Source organism: Urocampus carinirostris, chromosome 3 (assembly GCF_059441175.1).
Source record: "Urocampus carinirostris isolate Australia breed hairy pipefish chromosome 3, RoL_Ucar_1.0, whole genome shotgun sequence".
In the NCBI taxonomy this organism is placed as follows: Eukaryota; Metazoa; Chordata; class Actinopteri; order Syngnathiformes; family Syngnathidae; genus Urocampus; species Urocampus carinirostris.
This window is the reverse complement of record NC_142351.1, coordinates 4,432,033-4,450,731: the sequence shown is the minus strand read 5'-3', so window position 1 is coordinate 4,450,731 and position 18,699 is coordinate 4,432,033. Positions and strand designations below refer to the sequence as shown.

The window sequence follows — 18,699 nt, the reverse complement described above, 5'->3', positions numbered from 1 at the left end:
CCCTACACGACCAAATATTATGTAAAATTGTGCACAAAATGACTTAAAGGAAGGGGGGAATAGAACAAAAAAGAAAAAAAAAATACCCAAATGAAAAAGTAGTGAAAAGCTGAGAAAAAAAACAAAAGGAAAAGAAAAATGAAGGCAAAATTCAGAAAAAAGCCAGAAAAAAAAAGATACAAAGGAAAAAACGTAAATAGAGAACAAAAAGAAAAAAGTAACAACTCGGAAAAATAAACACAATCAGATTTTTTTTAAAGGAATAAAAAAAAAAAGAAAAAAAAACAGGGAAAAATAAGAAAAAGTTTGTGTTGCATTCGAAAAATTTCCAATTATACCAAGTCAATTTTGTTGCCGACATTGTACTTCCACAAAAAAAATGTGATTAAATACAGTTCTGTACCTTGCAACCGACAAAATAATCCCCCCAAAATGTTAGCATTATGCGACAAAAGATGCCAGGAAAAAAAAACATGAAAATCTTGTGAACGAATTGTAAAAAGAAACGACGTCAAGTTTTGATAATGACTTAGTTGCCACACTCGGGATTGCCGTTGCTCACTGTCGTTTCAAGCGTTGCTCACCGACTTTGTGTGAACGTTCAGACCCGTAAGGAAAATGACAGGGAACATTGGTCAGGACTCTGGTCAAAATTGACCTGTTATCAATGGTTAGTGGTGCCAATTCCTAACTCAACCTGAGGGTTAAAGCTGTATTTTACAATTCCCCATCTCCTTCTATCTGTATATGACAACCTTACAGAAATGTGCATAATAATATATATATTACATAAGGCAGTAGCTCTCATCCGTCTTGTTCCTGCAATGCCGCCACATGCAGATAGAGGCCATCTGACAAAACAAAGTCATTTCGGAGTCAGAATCAGTCCTAGCAGGTGATGCGCTGCCACTTAGATGTGTGCAAAGCAGAGCGAGCCAAGGTCTTGCTTCCGTCGCCGGGCGTCTACTGGACTCTTTGCTTGTAAAACCAGCAAAGACCTCGAGTAAAATTCCAGCCCAATGAGATGGAGAGGATATAAACAAGCACCAGCGGAGCAAATGGATAGAGCAGAACCACTGTGTTCTTCAGGAATGGAAGAGCTGTTGGAACACGATTTCGGCATGTTATTAAAGACGGACATTGTCATTTTTTGCAGTCTTTCGATGTGCGGACTGTATACTGTGTTTTCAGGGTTGGGTAGGGTTACTTTAACTGGATTACTTTCAAGGACTTTGGGATTACTCCAATACCAAATATGCTAATAAAAGACAAAAGAAACTATGAATAAAATGACTCAATTTTGTGCAGGCTTGGGGAGTAACGGAATACATGGAACGGCAAAAATGATGTTGGCAAGCTGTTTGGATTTATTTTCATTTTGTCTCTGTCGCATTTGATGTTCGTTTTGCCGGAGATCAAAGCCAGGAGAGAAAGCTTACCACTTGTTGTGAGTCATCATTTGATTCATATTTAGTTTCTTTTGTCTTTTATTAGCATATTTGGTCTTGGAGTAATTGATAGGTTGGTCGTTTTGGTTGTAACATTTCTCAGAATTCACTGTGTGAATATAACTTGTTTTTATATTCCTAAATATAAAAACAATCTTACACACACACACACACACACACACACACACACACACACACACACACCCACACCCACACGAAATAACGTTTCAATAATCAGTCTAATTGCATCTCTTGTACGTTTATCAGTCTTTTACTCTTTTATTTTGAAGTCGCATTTCCGGTGTATTTTTCTGTTTCCTGTGTGAATAAAGTTAACTACACACACAGGAGGGGGCAGTGCTGCCGAGGTCGTGGCCCGGATGGGCCACCGGACAGTGCTCTCCCGCTTGGGAAATTTATTTACCTTAATGCTTGTTTTTATTTGAGTAATTCTGCCAACATAGAGATTATATAAGTTTTAACTTTAACAGTAATCCAAAAGTTATTGAAAGTAATCCAGTTCAAGTAACCCTACCTAACCCCGCGTGTTTTCACGAGCGCCCTGTGTGCGATGTCAACTGGCGGACGTAGCTGAGGATACCATGGGACGCGTGCGCGTGGGTGAAATTCGATGTTTTTGCTTGAATAAACCAAAACCAAACTTGGTTTCACTCTGTATTTAAAAATACGGCGGGTATTTAAGAATCCAGCGGGTATTTTTTGATTCCTACACACGTTTGCTTCTCTGTGTCGAGACTACCCTGCATAAATATGAACCCCCTTTGCGTAAAGATAGATAGATGGATGTCTAGATAGATAGTTAGATAGATAGTTAGATATAGATAGATGTCTAGATAGATAGATATAGATAGATGTCTAGATAGATAGATGTCCTGATAGATGTCTAGATAGATAGAAGTCTAGATAGATAGAAGTCTCGATAGATAGATGTCTCGATAGATAGTTAGATGTCTCGATAGATAGTTAGATGTCTCGATAGATAGATAGATAGATGTCTAGGTAGATAGATGTCTAGATAGATGTCTAGATAGATAGGTAATGTCTAGACAGATGTCTAAGTAGATGTCTAGATAGATAGATGTCTCGATAGATAGTTAGATGTCTAGATAGATGTCTAGATAGATAGATGTCTAGATAGAGAGATGTAGATAGGTGGATAAATGTCTAGATAGATGTCTAAGTAGATGTCTAGATAGATAGATAGAAGTCTAGTTAGATAGATAGACAAACACTTTATTCATCCCCATAGGGAAATTCACAAACACACACTGCTACCAACAGAACGCGTGTCGAGATGGTAGTCAGTATAATGTCCTTATGACGGAATATTGGTTGGCGCCATTAGAACAAAAAAGCGATCGTAATCTATATGATGAGATGATTAAAATGTATGCAAAATGTACCAATTGAGGCACAACTGCAGAGGGCACCCACGCCCTATCCATGCGCCTTGTGCCCGTGAAAATTCGGTATTTGAAATATAGTGTGGCCTTACCGTTATACCCCAGGAAGGTGATGTAGACATAATAACCGATGGCTATCAACCACAAAGTATTCCCCACAAAATATCCGAGGAACCAGTCACTATTAATCACCACGACGTCTGAAAGGCACAAAAATACAAAAAAAGGCTTCACTGTTTTTCATATTGGACACCTGCAAAGGAGATTGCATAAAGACGCCAAGTTGGTCATTATTTTGAGTAGTATGCAATGTTTAGATCAGGATCATTATTATTATATCATCCTCCTCATAGCGTCACCAGGAATAGAATTGAGTCCATTCTGGCAGAAAAGTCCTTTTCTTGCTCGGAGTATTCTTTTGTTTTTCTTTCGTCGAAACGTTCGCTTCAACACACATGTTTTCCTTGCCTCCGCGATCTTCCGAAGAATTTCTCAGTTTTTTCGGGCCGGAATGATTGCCGTTGTTATCACTTTCTGCATTATGTTTAGACTTGTTACTGACACTGAAGAAATGACCAATTTTGTGTTGATTTTCACCTAATACTGTTTTTTCGGAGGCATACTTAAAATTCACCTTATCTCGACGACAACCACCACAACAATGACATCATCTCCAAACAACAAGATGTCGTTTGCCGAGATCGGCGCGCGGACGAAAACTCGGACCGCGAGACCAAAACAACAATGGCGGATCTGCCTGACGAAAAGTTTGGAGTGCGGTAAATCTTTGTTAAAAAAAGTGATCGGGTAATAATGACAATTTTGTGTCAAAAAAGTTGCGTCCCGGGGACGCACGTTGATTTGACACTATGCGTCCCCAGCAAAAAGGATGAGTCTAGGACGCGGGCAAACCAGAACACTGTATATATTTTTTAAGGGGGCCATTCCATACATTTTAGGACAAAATTCAGCAAGACCGCCAAAGCCACTCTCCAGACTAAAGCTAATTTTTCAGCGCATTTTGTTTCTCCGTGTGACGTTAGTTAATTTGAGCCTGTGTCCCGTATCAACATATATACCACTTGAAACTCCCTCCCACAGTTACTTAAAACGATTGAAGCTCATTTTGTTCATAAATAATAGTTTCAAAACAAGGTGCAAGCAGAGTTCTTTTGTTATGATGGCTCTTTGGGTCAAAAAGGTTTCCGACCCCTGTTTTATAGTCTCCTAGGCTGGCTGCTGTGTGAGGCCCATTCAAGGGACTTAACCATATGATAGGCCAGGGGTCGGGAACCCTTTTGACTCAAAGAGCCATAAAAGCAAAATATATTAATTTTATTTTGGGAAAGAGCCACACCATATATTGTGAAAGAAATTGACTAAATTGCTAACCCTGCGCCCCAGACAAAAGCTTAGTCTTTAGCACATTTACTTTTGATAATTTGATCAAAATTATGAAAAGAGAATAATGCCAGAGCCTGTGTCCCAAAAATTAACAAACATACCACTTTAAACTTACTCAAAATCGGTTAAACTCATTTTGACCCTTTTTTTCATACATATTGGTTTCAAAACCAGATGCAAGCAGTTATTTTGTAATAACGTCACAACATTCTGCAAACAAGGAGCCTGATGTGCTTACCTTCGGCGCAGACGGAGTAGGGCGAGAGATGGGAGGGAGTGCTTGCACTTTTTGCATAGCTCCACCCATCCCTTCCACTCACCCAATCAAATAACTAAGTTCTATTCCGGTGTTTTGGCGTATTTACGGTTTGTTCTGTGGATTTCATCATAAGGTATCTGGACACTGAACACGGATTATATAGTGAGCTTTTATATAAAGGATTCTTTAGCGTTGTACAGCCAAAGCAAGTTTTTTTTTGTGTGACACCTTGACTGTAAATTGTAGTGAAAAACGTGCCCTATATATTCTGCTAAGTACTGCGGTCGAATTCCGCTTTGGTTTGGCTTTGCGTGCATCTGAACAGGATTAATGTTTCAAGCTTTGAACGAGAAGGAGAAAATTTGCATGCAATCAAATTTGTCTCTGAGCCACAGGTACTCATAGAAAGAGCCATATATGCCTCGCGAGCCATAGGTTCCCGTCCCCTGTATCATAAAATCGATCGTGATTATAATTTCTTGGAGAGGATAAAAAAGTAAACTGAATGATAAAGCATATTACTGAAAAGCAAAGCCATAGAAAGAGCCATAGGTCCCCGACCCCTGTGATAGGCATTGCAGTGTTCTCGTTTGCCCGCGTCCCTGCGACCTAGACGCATCATTTTGGCTGGGGACGCATAGTCTCAAATCAACGTGCGTCCCCGGGACGCAACTTTTTTTACACAAAATTGTCATTATTACCCGATTACATTTTTTTTTAAACAAAGATTTACCGCACTCCAAACTTTGTCAGGCAGATCCGGCAGATGTTGTTTTGGTCTCGCGGTTCGAGTTTTCGTCTGCACGCCGATCTCGAGTTGTGTGGTGAAAAGTCCGTCTCTTTTTAGAGAACCGGCTTTTCCGGCTCAACTCATTAAAGAGAGCCGGCTCTCCAACGGCTCACTTGTTTTGATGCATTATATTACGAATGATGACGTTGTATAAAGAAGTTAAGAAAAGAAGGAAGTATAAAAGGAGAAAATGAAAAAAAAGACAGGTTTGTGGTTATCCCTTTAATCGGTATATTACCAACAATCATTTGATGCAGAAAATGAATTCTAATTTGATGATTAAAACTGAATGAATATATAGATTTTTATTATATATTTGTCGCCGATTTACAATTTCAACCTCGATAACACTAAATTTTGGGGACCCATAGATCTCTTTTGGGACCCATACATTTTTGAGCATGCGAGTCCCCGGGACCCATCACTTTTCACAGCTCAAATGAACACCGGCATTGTGATCAGAGGTGAAGGGGAGATTTGCCCTTTTTACACTACACGGTTCTGGCCTTCCTCACCTCGCCCAGCCTCTCCCCGGGTAGCTTTTCCATTATAGGTCGGCCTTGCGTAGTGACGTCATCCCTGGCGCAAATCTTCGGCTGAAATCTTCGACGTGAACCAGAAGCACGCTCACACTCAGTCCAGGGCTCCCAGAGACTAAGAACCGGTTACTTTTTCATAATGGAAAACCAAAAAAGGCCGGATGGGGCGGGGCCAGGAAGGCCAGAACTGTGAAGAGCAGGGGTAGCTAACCTGGTCCTAGATCAGGGGTGTCAAAGTCATTTGAACTCGGGGGCCACACGATAGAACAAACGTTCTCTCGGGGGCCGGACGAGTAGATTCAAGAGAAAGAAAAAGAGAAAGAAAGAAATAAGAGAAAGAGGGAAGGAAAAGGAGAGAGGGCGGGACAAAGAAAGAAAAAGGAGAGAGCATGAGAAACAAAAGATAAAAAGTCCTGAGAGAGGCGGAAAAGAAAGGGAAAGGAAAAAAAAATCCAAAGTGAAATAGAAAGACAGAAGGAGAGAAAAGAGAAAAGAAAGTGCAAAGGGTAGGAAGAAAGAAAGACAAAAGAAAAAAGGAAAAAAGGACAATAGAGCAAAATAAGAGACAGAGACAAAGAGCAACAAAGGAAGAGAAAAAGAGAGAAAAAGAGAGACACGGAGAGTGAAAGAGACGGAGACAGAGAGTGGGAGAAAAGGGGTGGTAGAGAGGGAGAGAAGGAGAGAAAGAGAGAGAGAGAAGCAAATGGAAAAGAGAACAAGAAAAAGAGAGAAAGAGAGAGAGAAATAGATGGTGGGGAGGCAAAAAATAGAGAGAAACAAATAGAACAATAGACGACAAGAAAGACAGGAGAGAGAGAAAGAGAGAGAGAGAGAGAGAGATCCAAGTACAGTGTCTTTGTTCGAGGCACCTGGCTTTGGCAACATCAAATTGACATATTTCAACCTGCAGCTTGTTTTTCTCTTGCGCTTCTCTGAGTGTTGTCTCGTGGGCCGGATTCAATCCCTTAGCGGGCCTGATCCGGCCCGCGGGCCGCCTGTTTGACACCTGTGTCCTAGATGTTTTGGAGGTTTCTCTGCTCCAACACAGGTTTTGCCAATTTTCAGCTTGTTCGCAAGCTTTGTGAGAGCTTGATAATGATCCAGGTGATTGGAATCACCTGTATTGGAGCAGAGAAACCTCCAAAACATGCAGGACGTGCGGCTCTCCAGGACCGGGTTAGCCACCCCTGGTGTCGAAAAAAGGGGCGATTCAAACTCCATTTAATTGACTAAAATAAAATGTACCGTATTTTCCGCACTATAAGGCGCACCTAAAAACCTTTTTTTTTTTTTCAAAAGCTGACCATGCACCTTATAATACAGTGCGCCTTATAAATGGATCAATATTAAGTCGCAAAGTTTTGCAACTAAGGCAAGCAGCCGCCGACTAGATTTTACCCCGAAGGCAAAGTCTTCCGCGGTGTATGCTGGGATTTATTTACCGGCGTTTCATTGGCTAACCAATGTGTCAATCATCATTTGAATCGGTCACTATTGGCTAAAGTTATTCGGAGGTAAAGGGGGTGGATCCTTTTTTATCATTTAGAGGCTCGCATAGGCTCAAGGGGCGAAACAAAACCTGCAATTGGCCGAAAAAGATGAATGTGAATCACATGTTGGGTTGCACTACGGCATAGAGAAAACATTTTTTTACTATTCTGTATTTGTAAATATTTGACTCTCCTGGATTTACTACACTCACGGTTGTAAGAAGACCATGATTACGTATCATTATTGAACGTGATGGCTGCAAGAGAACTTAGGTGAGCTATGCGGCTTTATATTTTCCCGGTATCTCGTTTTAGAATGATCTTGATGTTTCTGTGATGAGTCTATTTTTAAACTCAATTCAATTCAAAGTGTTTATTGTCATATGCACAGTAAAGAACCCAGTTTCCCTGCACAATAAAATTCCTACTTTGCTGTCCACACAGTTGCCAGCAAAAAATAAAATGGAAACTAGGGAATGGTTGGCATTTCTTGAATCCCAAGACTTTAACCTTCCGAATGATATTTGGAACGATGCATTTGAGTGATTGGTGACATCGTACAGACACTGTTTCCGTACATGTCTGAGACACGTATTTACTTCTTTGCAAGCTTTCGGAATGTTAAGGGGGTAAGAAGTTTGACTGAACTATCTGACTGTTTTGTCGACGTTCCCATTGTAGCGCCTTATACTCCGGTGCGCCTTATGTATGAAAATATAGGACCAAAAACTATTTTTTGGGGGTGCGCCCTATAACCCGGTGTGCCTTATGTATGGAAATTATAGGACCAAAAACGATTTTTGGGGGGTGCGCCCTATATCCCGGTGCGCCTTATAGTGCGGAAAATACGGTACTCTAGCATCTCGAGTTCAGATCAGTTGACGTTTTACCGAGGACGGATTCACTTACGGTTGATAAAAATCAATTGTAGGAAGTGAAGGATGACGAGGAGCGGGTAAAAGGCGTTGAGGTGGACGTCGAATGAGTAACCCCATTCGACATCAAACTCCCGGCTTGGGTGCTTCAGCAAATATTTGTTACTTGTCAGCCTAAGAGAACCAGAACGGGTTGATGGTGAGCCATCTAATGTACAGTATGTGTAGAAAATCAGTTTGTATAGGAGCGTATCGTACCACATGAGGGTTGATATGACGAGTCCCACTCCGATGCAGTCGACGAAGACCACCCACAGCAGAAGCTTCAATGTTTCGATGACTCCCATATCAAGCACCAGACCAAAGCCTATTGTTGAAACTACATGTGCAAAAACAAAGAGAGGCGAAAGATGAATCGTTCTAAGTTTAATATCAGAGCATCCAAATATTTAAAACTGTATGGATAAAAAGTATTTCCAGATTAGGAACATGATTTCCAACTGGAATTTTACTCATTTACTGCCGTAACCAGGGTTGGGTAGGGTTACTTTAACTTGATTACTTTCAATTACTTTTGGATTGACTCTAATCTTAAATCACACTTCTATTCTATAGCATATGAATAACATATTTTATGTTGACAATATATGTGTATTATTTGTTATCACAATATCCGTTGCAGCCTCGTCATCCTGGAAGGGGGATTACCTCATGTGCTGTCCGTTCTCAAGGTTTCATTTTCCTCATGTTGAGGATTTTTGAGTTTTTCCTTGCCCTGGTGTAGGTTTTAGATCAGGGGATGGTGTCATAATAGTCTGTGGTTTGCAATAATCTGTGGTCTGTGCAGCCCCTTGAGACTCTTTGTGTTTAAGGATGTCAAAAATAAACAGAACTTGACTTGAGGTTTTTGAGTGTTTCCTTGCCCTCATGTAGGTTTTAGATCAGGGGATGGTGTCATAATAGTGTGTAGTTTGCAATAGTCTATGCAGCCCTTTGAAACACTTTGTGATTAAGGGTGTCACAAATGAACAGGACTTGACTTGAGGTTTTTGAGTTTTTCCTTGCCCTCATGTAGGTTTTAGATCAGGGGATGGTGTCATAATAGTGTGTAGTTTGCAATAATCGGTGGTATGTACAGCCCTTTGAGAATCCTTGTGTTTAAGGATCTCAAAAATAAACAGAACTTGACTTGACTTGAGGTTTTTTAGTTATTCCTTGCCCTCATGTAGGTTTTAGATCAGGGGATGGTGTCATAATAGTCTTTGCAATTATCTGTGGTCTGTGCAGCCCTTTGAGACTCTTTGTGATTAAGGGCGTCACAAATAAACAGGAATTGACTTTCAACAACAAAATAGTGATCATTATTAATGTATTGCACAGATTTTGTAAGAATATAACATTAATATTTATAACAATCAACCTATAGATAAATCCCATCCATCCATCTATCATACCTGTCAAGCTCCAGGGCTCCATTCCCGAACAAACTGTCGTATTTTCCCGTACAAAATACAAAATAATCGTACACCATATTTTTTTTTCCCCGGAATGATGCATGATGGGAAATCCCCAGGCGGCAGACGCATGCGACTGACAAATTTGCGTTTTTCCGTACAGTTTACTCGTCTTAAAATGCATAAAAAAACGTATTTTGTACGGCAAAACCGTACAGGTTGACAGGTATGATCTATTATCTGCACCGCGTATCCTCAGTAGGGTCGCGGGGGGCCCTAATACACCTAGCTTGACTTTGTAAAGATAATACAACCTATTCCTCACCTAAAGTAAAATATTGATGCCTTACTGTACAACATTCAGGGTTTGCACACCATTCTCAAATTCAAGCACTTTCAAGGCATTTAAAAAAAAAAAAAATCCAAGGCCGATCAAAAGATGTTTTTTTTGTTGGCTTTGATGACTAAAATAATTTTGCTATCTTGCGGTCAGCACACGATTAGTGTGATTTAGAGCTGTTCCTAGCTACGATCTTTTAGTGTCTATGGGCTGCTATAAACTGACATGAATTCTGCCATGCTGCATCAACAATTTGCTACGTCACACTCGTTTACAAATACGGAAAGGGCTCTATAGGTGTTGGGTAATAATCACGTTGTATACGGAAGACAAAAAAAAAAGAAAGTACTTCATTTTATAAAAAGCAGAAAAATAAGCCAAATTCGGACTCTTTTTAATGATATTGATTGCTCCTAAGTAGTATGCATTCAATCTTTCAGACTGCTGATCTTTTGCTTTACCCATCCATTATTTGCACCCATCCCAGCTGTCTTCGGGCAGTGGGCAGAGGACACCCTGAACTGGTTGCCAGCCAGTTGCAGGGCACACAGAGACAGACAATTCGCTCGCTCATTCCCACCTAGGGACAATTTGGAGCAGCCAATGAACCAGACGTGCATGTATTTGGGGCGTGGGAGGAAACCGGAGTGCCCGGAGGAAACCCAGGCGAGCACGGGGAGAACATGCAAACTCCACGCAGGAAGGCTGGTAGCTGGATTTGATACCATGACCTCAGAACTGTGCCGCAGACACGCTAACCACTCCTCCGCCGTGCCGTTCTTTTGCATTATGATTTACTTATCTTAATTTACATGTTTGTTGTGTGTTTTTCAGAAGACCTGTGTACATAACAATTATTTATGATGGATACTGCCCAGAAGCACAGCCATGGAAATAATTTCAAGTATTTCAAAACACTACAATCAAAATTCATGCATTTTCGAGGATTTCAAGCACTCGTACAAACCCAGAACAATGTGAGTCAATTCAAGTTAATTAGTTAATAGATAAATTAAACATTGCTCGAATGTAGATTTTTGTAGTTTTCATAGAAAATTTAGTACCCTAAGGAAAATTCTTAGTATTTGGTATCCAATGTCAGGGTTCCCTCTAAGCTGCGCGTGTGCGCAATTGCGCACTGCTCGCACATTCTCAGCACACAAGAAAATCTAGCCAGCGCACAAAAATCAGGGCTCCAAATTGCTAATTAAAAAGCGAATTACGTCAAAGTTAAAGTGCATGAAGGTAAAAATACACGGGTTCCCCTGACGTTGTGTCATAAATGCGGTATTTTGAAGTCGAGTCGAAGTAGAACGAAGTTGAGTAAAGTTAGTAGAGAACCGGCTTCTTCGGCTCGGCTCACTAAAAGGAACCGGTTCTTTCGGGTCCTAAACGGCTTTTCAGGTTGTTTTTGCTTCTTTAATCCCAACATGACCAAATATTATGTAAAATTATGCACAAAATGACTTAAAGGAATGGAGGAATAGAACAAAAAAGAAAAAAATACCAAAATGAAAAAGTAGTGAAAAGCTGAGAAAAAAAGAAACAGAAGGAAGAGAAAAAAAAGGAAAATTTTAGAAAAAAGGCAGAAAAAAGAAAAGAAAGAAATGTAGGAAAAAAGTAAATAGAGAACAAAAAGAAAAAAGTAACAGCTCGGAAAAAATTAAATAATAATAGGCAGTAATATCAATTAGATTTTTTTTAAGGAATTTAAAAAAAAAATTGGAAAAAAAACACGGAAAAAAGAAGAAAAAGTTTGTGTTGCATTCAAATAATTTCCAATGATATCAAGTGAGTCTTGTTGCCAACATTGTACTTCCACTCAAAAATGTAAGTACAGTTCTGTATCTTACAACCGACTAAATAAGCCCCCAAAAATGTTAATATTATGCGACAAAATATATCAGGAAATAAAAAGAAATGGATATCTTGTGAAAGAATTGTAAAAACAAATGACGTTTGTGAGCCTGCAACCTTTGCAATCGTACATGAGTCAATTCATACAAAAGAGAAAAATAATTTTGCATTGCTGGAAACTCAGCAAAATGTAACTAGATGTCAAGTTTTGGACATGTTGGATAATTAATTATCTTGCCACACTTGGGATTGCCGTTGCTCACTGTTGTTTCAAGCGTTGCTCACCGACTTTGTGTGAACGCACAGGCCCGTGGAAAATTAGAGGGAACATTGTCCAACGTCATCATTTGATCGGGAAATATCGGACTTACCGCATAACCAAATACTGAGCAGGACCAAAAAAGCTGGGTCATCCCGGGCCCACTGGTCCTTTGTCTGTTTCCTGTAGTGGAAGTTGCGGTACACTCTTTGCGGCGAAGTGAATAAATACAGCATTTGCCATAGAGCAAAATCAAAGTCCATCTGCCTAAAATGGAACAGTCTCCGCAGATACTTGTAACGCTTTGCGCCCGCGGTGTGACGTGCCGCATCCCTCGCACCGACAGAGCCATTGGTGTGGTGGCTTGTAGTCGGCAGCATGGACCTAAAAAAAACAAATACATTGATTGAATATGGAGAACTTAAAGTACCGTATTTTCCGCACTATAAGGCGCACCTAAAAGTCTTAAATTTTTTCAAAAGCTGACCATGCGCCTTATAATACAGTGCGCCTTATATATGGCTCAACATTAAATCACAAGGTCTCGCAACTTACGCAACAGCCGCCGACTCGATTTTCCTCCGAACGTGGAGTAGTCCGCGGTGTATGCTGGGATTTATATACCGGCGTTTCATTGGCTAACCAATATGTCAATCATCATTTGAATCGATCACTATTGGCTAAAGTTATTCGGAGCCTCGGATAGGCTAGAGGGCCGTAACAAACCCTGCAATTGGCCGAAAAAGATGTGTCAATCATCAGTCAAATCGATCGCTATTGGCTGAAGTTATTCGGAGCCTCGGATTGGCTAGAGGGCCAAAACAAACCCTGCAATTGGCCGAAAAAGATGTGTCAATCATCAGTCAAATCGATCGCTATTGGCTGAAGTTATTCGGAGCCTCGGATTGGCTAGAGGGCCAAAACAAACCCTGCAATTGGCCGAAAAAGATGTATCAATCATCCGTTGAATCGATCGCTATTGGCTGAAGTTATTCGGAGCCTTGGATTGGCTAGATGGCCAAGACAAACCCTGCAATTGGCCGAGTTTAGCAATGGCGTAGCAAGCTTGCTAAAGTACACCGTAAAGAAACACGTTTTATTAGTCTGTATTTGCAAATAATTTACTCTCCTGGATTTACTTCACTCACGGTTGTAAGAAGACCATGATTGCGTATCATTATTGAACGTGAGAACTTAGGTGAGCTATGCGGCTTTATATTTTCCCGGTATCTTGTTTTAGAACCATCTTGATGTTGCTGTGATGAGTTGAGTGAATTCAACTCAATTCCAAGTGTTTATTGTCATATGCACAGTAAAGTTGCGAGCGAAAAAGAAAATAGAAACTAAGAAATGTTTGGCATTTCTTGAATCCCGAGACTTTAACCTTCCGAATGATATTTGAAATGATGCATTTGAGTGACATGTCTGGGACACGTATTTGCTTCTTTGCAAGCTTAGGGAATGTTAAGGGGGTAAGAACTTGGACTGAATCATCTGACTGTTTTGTCGACGTTCCCATTGTAGCGCCTTATTATCTGGTGCGTCTTATGTATGTCAAAAATAGGACCAAAAAATTTTTTTGGGGGTGCGCCCTATAACCTGGTGCGTCATATAGTGCGGACAATACGGTAAATGCACAATAATCAGTGTTCTGGTTTGCCCGCGTCCCTGCGTCCTAGACGCATTATTTTTGCTGGGGACGTATCGTGTCAAACCGACGTGCGTCCCCGGGTCACGAGTTTTTTGACACCAAATTGTCATTATCATTTTTTTAACAAAGATTTACCGCACTCCAAACTTTTCCTGAGGCAGATCCGCCATTGTTGTTTCGGTCTCGCGGTTCGAGTTTTCGTCTGCACGCCCATCTCCGGTTCGAGTTGAATAGTGAAAGTCAGTTTCTTTTTAGAGAACCGGCTTTTTCGGCTCAACTCGTTAAAGAGAGCCGGCTCTCCAACGGCTCACTTGCTTTGATGCATTATATTACGAATGATGATGTTGTATAAAGAAGTTAAGAAAAAAAGGAAGTATAAAAGGAGAAAATGAAAAAAGACAGGTTTGTGGTGATCCCTTTTAATCAGTATATTACCAACAATAATTTAATGCAGAAAATAAATTAATAATTTCAATAAGAAAATGTATTGATCTACTTAATTATATTTGCATGTATTTTTTCCTTCTACAGTGAACGTCCAAGCGACTTCATTTTTGAACTTTTTTTTAATAATAAAATTCATTCATGTCGAGCAACTCGGTGTCTCACAACAAAATGTTCATTAACAATATGTATGATATAAGGAGGGCAGAACGGCGGCGCAGTGGTTAGCGCGTGTGCGGCACAGTTCTAAGGTCTTGGGAACTTCAAATCCAGCTACCGGACTTACTGTGCGGAGTTTGTATGTTCTCCCCGTGCTTGCGTGGGTTTCCTCCGGGCACTCCGGTTTCCTCCCACATTCCAAAGACATGCATTTCAGGTGGATTGGCCGGTACAAATTGTCCCTAGGTGTGAATGAGCGAGAGAGTTGTCTGTCCCTGTGTGCCCTGCGATTGGCTGGCAACCAGTTCAGGGTGTCCCCTGCCCACTGCCTGATGATTGCTGGGATGGGCTACAGCACCCCCGCGACCTCACTGAGGAGAAGCGGTGCAGCTAATGAGATGAGATGATATAAGGAAACACATGTATTCCAATAAGATGCATTTCAGGTGAATTGGCCGGTCCAAATTGTCCCTAGATGTGAATGAGAGAGTGAATTGTCTGTCCCCGCGTGCCCTGCGATTGGCTGGCGACCAGTTCAGGGTGTCCCCTGCCCACTGCCTGATGATTGCTGGGATGGGCTACAGCACCCCCGTAACCCTACTGAGGATAAGCGGTGTAGCTAATGAAATGAGATGTACACCATAACATGTTAAACTACATAAATGAACATGTTTGAAAAAAAAAAAAAGATTTTTTGTATTTTGTAAGGGAAAATACGACAGTTTGTAAGGGCATGGAGCACACTAAATTTTGGGGAGCCATAGATCTCTGTTGGGACCCATAGATTTTTGAGCATGGGAGTCCCAGGGACCCATCACTTTTTACAGCTAAAATGAACACTGAATAATAAGGAAATGATATTCATCAAGAAATAAACTCAAGTAGATTGTGTGAGGGAGGTTCTGTTATCACCCAATTACCAAAAAACAGTAAACATTTTTGAGAGGTATCAAAGTTTTTAACTGTGTTTTACAATGGCAGTAAATAATGCATTTATGAAAACAAAACAAGAATAATCTTTCTTTGAAACATTGACACTACTGTTCGAAAGGTCGATATCGCTTAAAATGTTTTTTTTGTATAAATGCAAATACAAGGTTATCATATACAAGGTTACAATAAATTGAAAATTGACATGGCAGAGAGGTAAAAAGGAAAACCGGGAAAAGCCTTTTGTTATCTTGCTCCTGCACTTTTCCCATTTTTCTAAGAAACATAAATCACATCATCACACAAGAAAAACAATCATAAATGTAAAATTTATATCAGCACCAACATGTTGAGCTAAATATATTGATCTCACGTTCGCTTTGACATATTTCATTTATTTTTTATTGTGTGTAAGGGAAATTATGGTTTAAGTGTGCCTTTTATAAATCACTTTTGAGAACTGTTAAACACTCTACCATAAAGCTTATCGTGCTGAAATAAGCTTGGTAGAGTGCATAACAGTTTCAATTCAATTTGAGTAGAAAAAGGCAAAATAAACATGTTACCTGCTCAAAAGTGAATTATATACGGTGTGCATTACCGATCGATTGCATTCACAACAAATACAAGACGGAATGGTTTAAGTTGTATTACATTCCCAACAAGGGCAGCACGGCGGTTAGCGCGTGTGCGTCACAGTTCTAAGGTCTTGGGAACCTCCTCTGTGGGTTCAAATCCAGCTACCGCTTCCTGTGCGGAGTTTGTATGTTCTACCCGTGCTTGCGTGGGTTTCCACCCACATTCCAAAGACATTTCGGGTGGATTGGCCGGTCCAAATTGTCCCTAGGTGTGAATGAGCGAGCGAGTTGTCTGTCCCTGTGTGCCCTGCGATTGGCTGGCAACCAGTTCAGGGTGTCCCCTGCCCGATGATTGCTGGGAAGGGCTCCAGCACCCCCGCGACCCTACTGAAGATAAGCGGTGCAGCTGATGAGATGAGACATTCCCAAAAAATGCAAGACGAAGTGGTTTTTGTTATATGTTATCCATTACATTCCCGAAAAGTGATATAAAAGTGAGATAAAACGAGGTAAAAGTGGTTATAGTAGCTAGGGGATGCATTTCTCGGCATAATACCGTTTACATCCAAGTATCGCACATTTCGTGTAACATGTAAACAAACACGCACATCGAGAAATTTGAGTTTGTTTTAAATCCCAAATGTGGTGACTACATTATTCATTGACTGACAGATGAAATATAATGGTTCAAAATGATAAGTTCTGATCTCAAAGTCAGCATACATGAATTATTTTGGCTTTAATGCCAATGTTAATACGCTGTTGCTAACAGAAACGTTTAGCTCCCTGCTAAATACAAATCAATGAAAAGGTTCCAGTAATTCTAATGAGGTACTTCTCGATGTTTTAATACTAATCGCTGTCATGATTTACCTTTTCTTTTCTGTTTTGTTCAACAGGACGGCGAATCTTCTTGCTGGCTCGTGTAGATTTATAAATACGCTTCGAGTGGACCAAAAATTGTACACGCAGACGCTTCCGGGATTAACTACAAGGGCGTTATGGGAAATGGAGTTGTTATCCGACAAGGACAACGCTCATTGGTCACTTATCAATTTGAATTGGTAAATTGTTTTTGCCGTACAAAGTACGTTTATGATTTTTTTTTTTTTTGGTTTGTACAAATTTATTGACACTAATAACAGCAAACAAACAATGTGAGGTTTGAACAACCCCTCTCGACAATCTTAACAGCAATCAAGCATGTTCACAATTTCGTTATGTCTGACAATATGACGTTTTAACACTTTTATGATGCATTTTAAGACGTGTACGACATACATAAAAATCTGTATGGAAAAACGCAAATTTGTCAATGATGGGTACCATCCGGTATACACCGACGATCACGAAACGGCAAATCAATCAAGTCAAACGAGTTCGCCGCGGTAGCCTCTATCTCGGTATCGTTTTTTTCGTTGCAAACGCATACCTGTCAACCTCCACTGCCCGTACAAACTGTCGTATTTTCCCGTACAAAATACAAAATAGTGATGCATGATGCACAAAAAACGCGCTTTGTACGGCAAAACCGTACAGCTTGACAGGTATGCAAACGAAGCGAGCGATTTGATGTAGTGAAAGGAAGTCTGTCTCTTTTTAGAGAACCGGCTTTTTCAGCTCAACTCATTAAAGAGAGCCAGCTCTCAAACGGCTCACTTTATGGTGTATGACGTACAAGGAAAATCTATACAGAAAAACGCAAAATTGTCAATGATGGGTACCATCCGGTATACACCGACAATCACGAAACGGCAAATCAATCAAGTCAAACGAGTTCGCCGCGGTAGCCTCTATCTCGGTATCGTTTTTTTGTCCGTTGCAAACGAAGCGAGCGTTTGATGCTACTGTGCGCATGCGTCTGCCGCCTGGGGATTTCCCATCATGCACCATTCAACATCGGATTTCATGTGGTAGTTGTGTAGTGAAAGGAAGTCCGTCTCTTTTTAGAGAACCGGCTTTTTCGGCTCAACTCATTAGAGAGCCGGTTCTCAAACGGCTCCCCTTGTTTGATGCATTATATTACGAATTATTATGTTGTATAAAGGAGTTAAGAAGAAAAAGAAGTATAAAAAGAGAAAATGAAAAAAGACAGGTTTTTGGTTATCCCTTTAATCAGTATATTACCAACAATGATTTCATGCAGAAAATGAATTCATAATTGGAATAAGAAAATGTATTATTTTACTTAATTATATTTGCATGTATTTTTTTCCTGGCAACCAGTTCAGGGTCATTTTTGAAATCCTACCTCCATAACCCCAGGTTTAGAGTCTGGGTTTTTCGCTATTTTTGTAGCCCTATTCACAGATCTTGATGTTTTTATTTTTTTTGTATTGTTGACCAAGTTTGAATAGTTTCCTTTGATTATTATGACACTATTCCCTTATATTGTCAACATAAAATATAGCTTATTCATATGCTATAGAATAGAAGTGTGTTTTAAGCTTAAATTTAAACATTTCCACTGAGGTTGCAGATCGAATCTCAGGGAGAAGAGAATTCCACAGCACCCGCGGCCTGAATGGAGAACGCTCTCGAACCTGCGGATCTCTTCTTGGCCCTTGGGATCACTAGTAGACCGGCATTTCCAGAGCGAAGGCTCCGGACCGGAACATAGGGGAAAATTAAATCTGAAAGATATGAGCAGGGTTGGGTAGGGTTACTTTAACTGAATTACTTTCAATGACTTTTGGATGACTCTAATACCAAATATGCTCATAAAAGACAAAAGAAACTAAATATGAATCAAATGATGACTCACAACACGTGGTAAGCTTTCTCTCCTGGCTTTGATC

At 40.3% G+C, this 18,699-nt stretch overlaps 1 protein-coding gene across 1 annotated transcript; it reads right to left on the bottom strand.

Moving 5' to 3' along the window:
* Positions 1-765: 765 nt before the first annotated feature.
* unc50 (unc-50 homolog (C. elegans)) lies at positions 766-16,893 on the bottom strand. Its single transcript, XM_088329738.1, has 6 exons — positions 16,775-16,893; positions 12,252-12,523; positions 8,488-8,608; positions 8,264-8,403; positions 2,965-3,072; positions 766-1,100 (listed from the first exon to the last, which is right to left on the bottom strand). The coding sequence occupies exons 2-6, from the start codon at positions 12,517-12,519 to the stop codon at positions 964-966; spliced, it is 774 nt and encodes a 257-aa protein (XP_088185864.1). The 5' UTR covers positions 12,520-12,523; positions 16,775-16,893; the 3' UTR covers positions 766-963.
* Positions 16,894-18,699: the final 1,806 nt, after the last annotated feature.

Bases quoted from the DNA above. Each gene is read 5' to 3' on its own strand.
- unc50 (XM_088329738.1), bottom strand. From the start codon at position 12,519: ATGCTGCCGACTACAAGCCACCACACCAATGGCTCTGTCGGTGCGAGG. The intron at 8,609-12,251 runs GTAAGTCCGATA...TTGCACATGTAG, and splicing joins GCTCAGTATTTGGTTATGCG to TTTCAACAATAGGCTTTGGT. The intron at 1,101-2,964 runs GTAAGGCCACAC...GTGTTCCAACAG, and splicing joins CACCTTCCTGGGGTATAACG to CTCTTCCATTCCTGAAGAAC.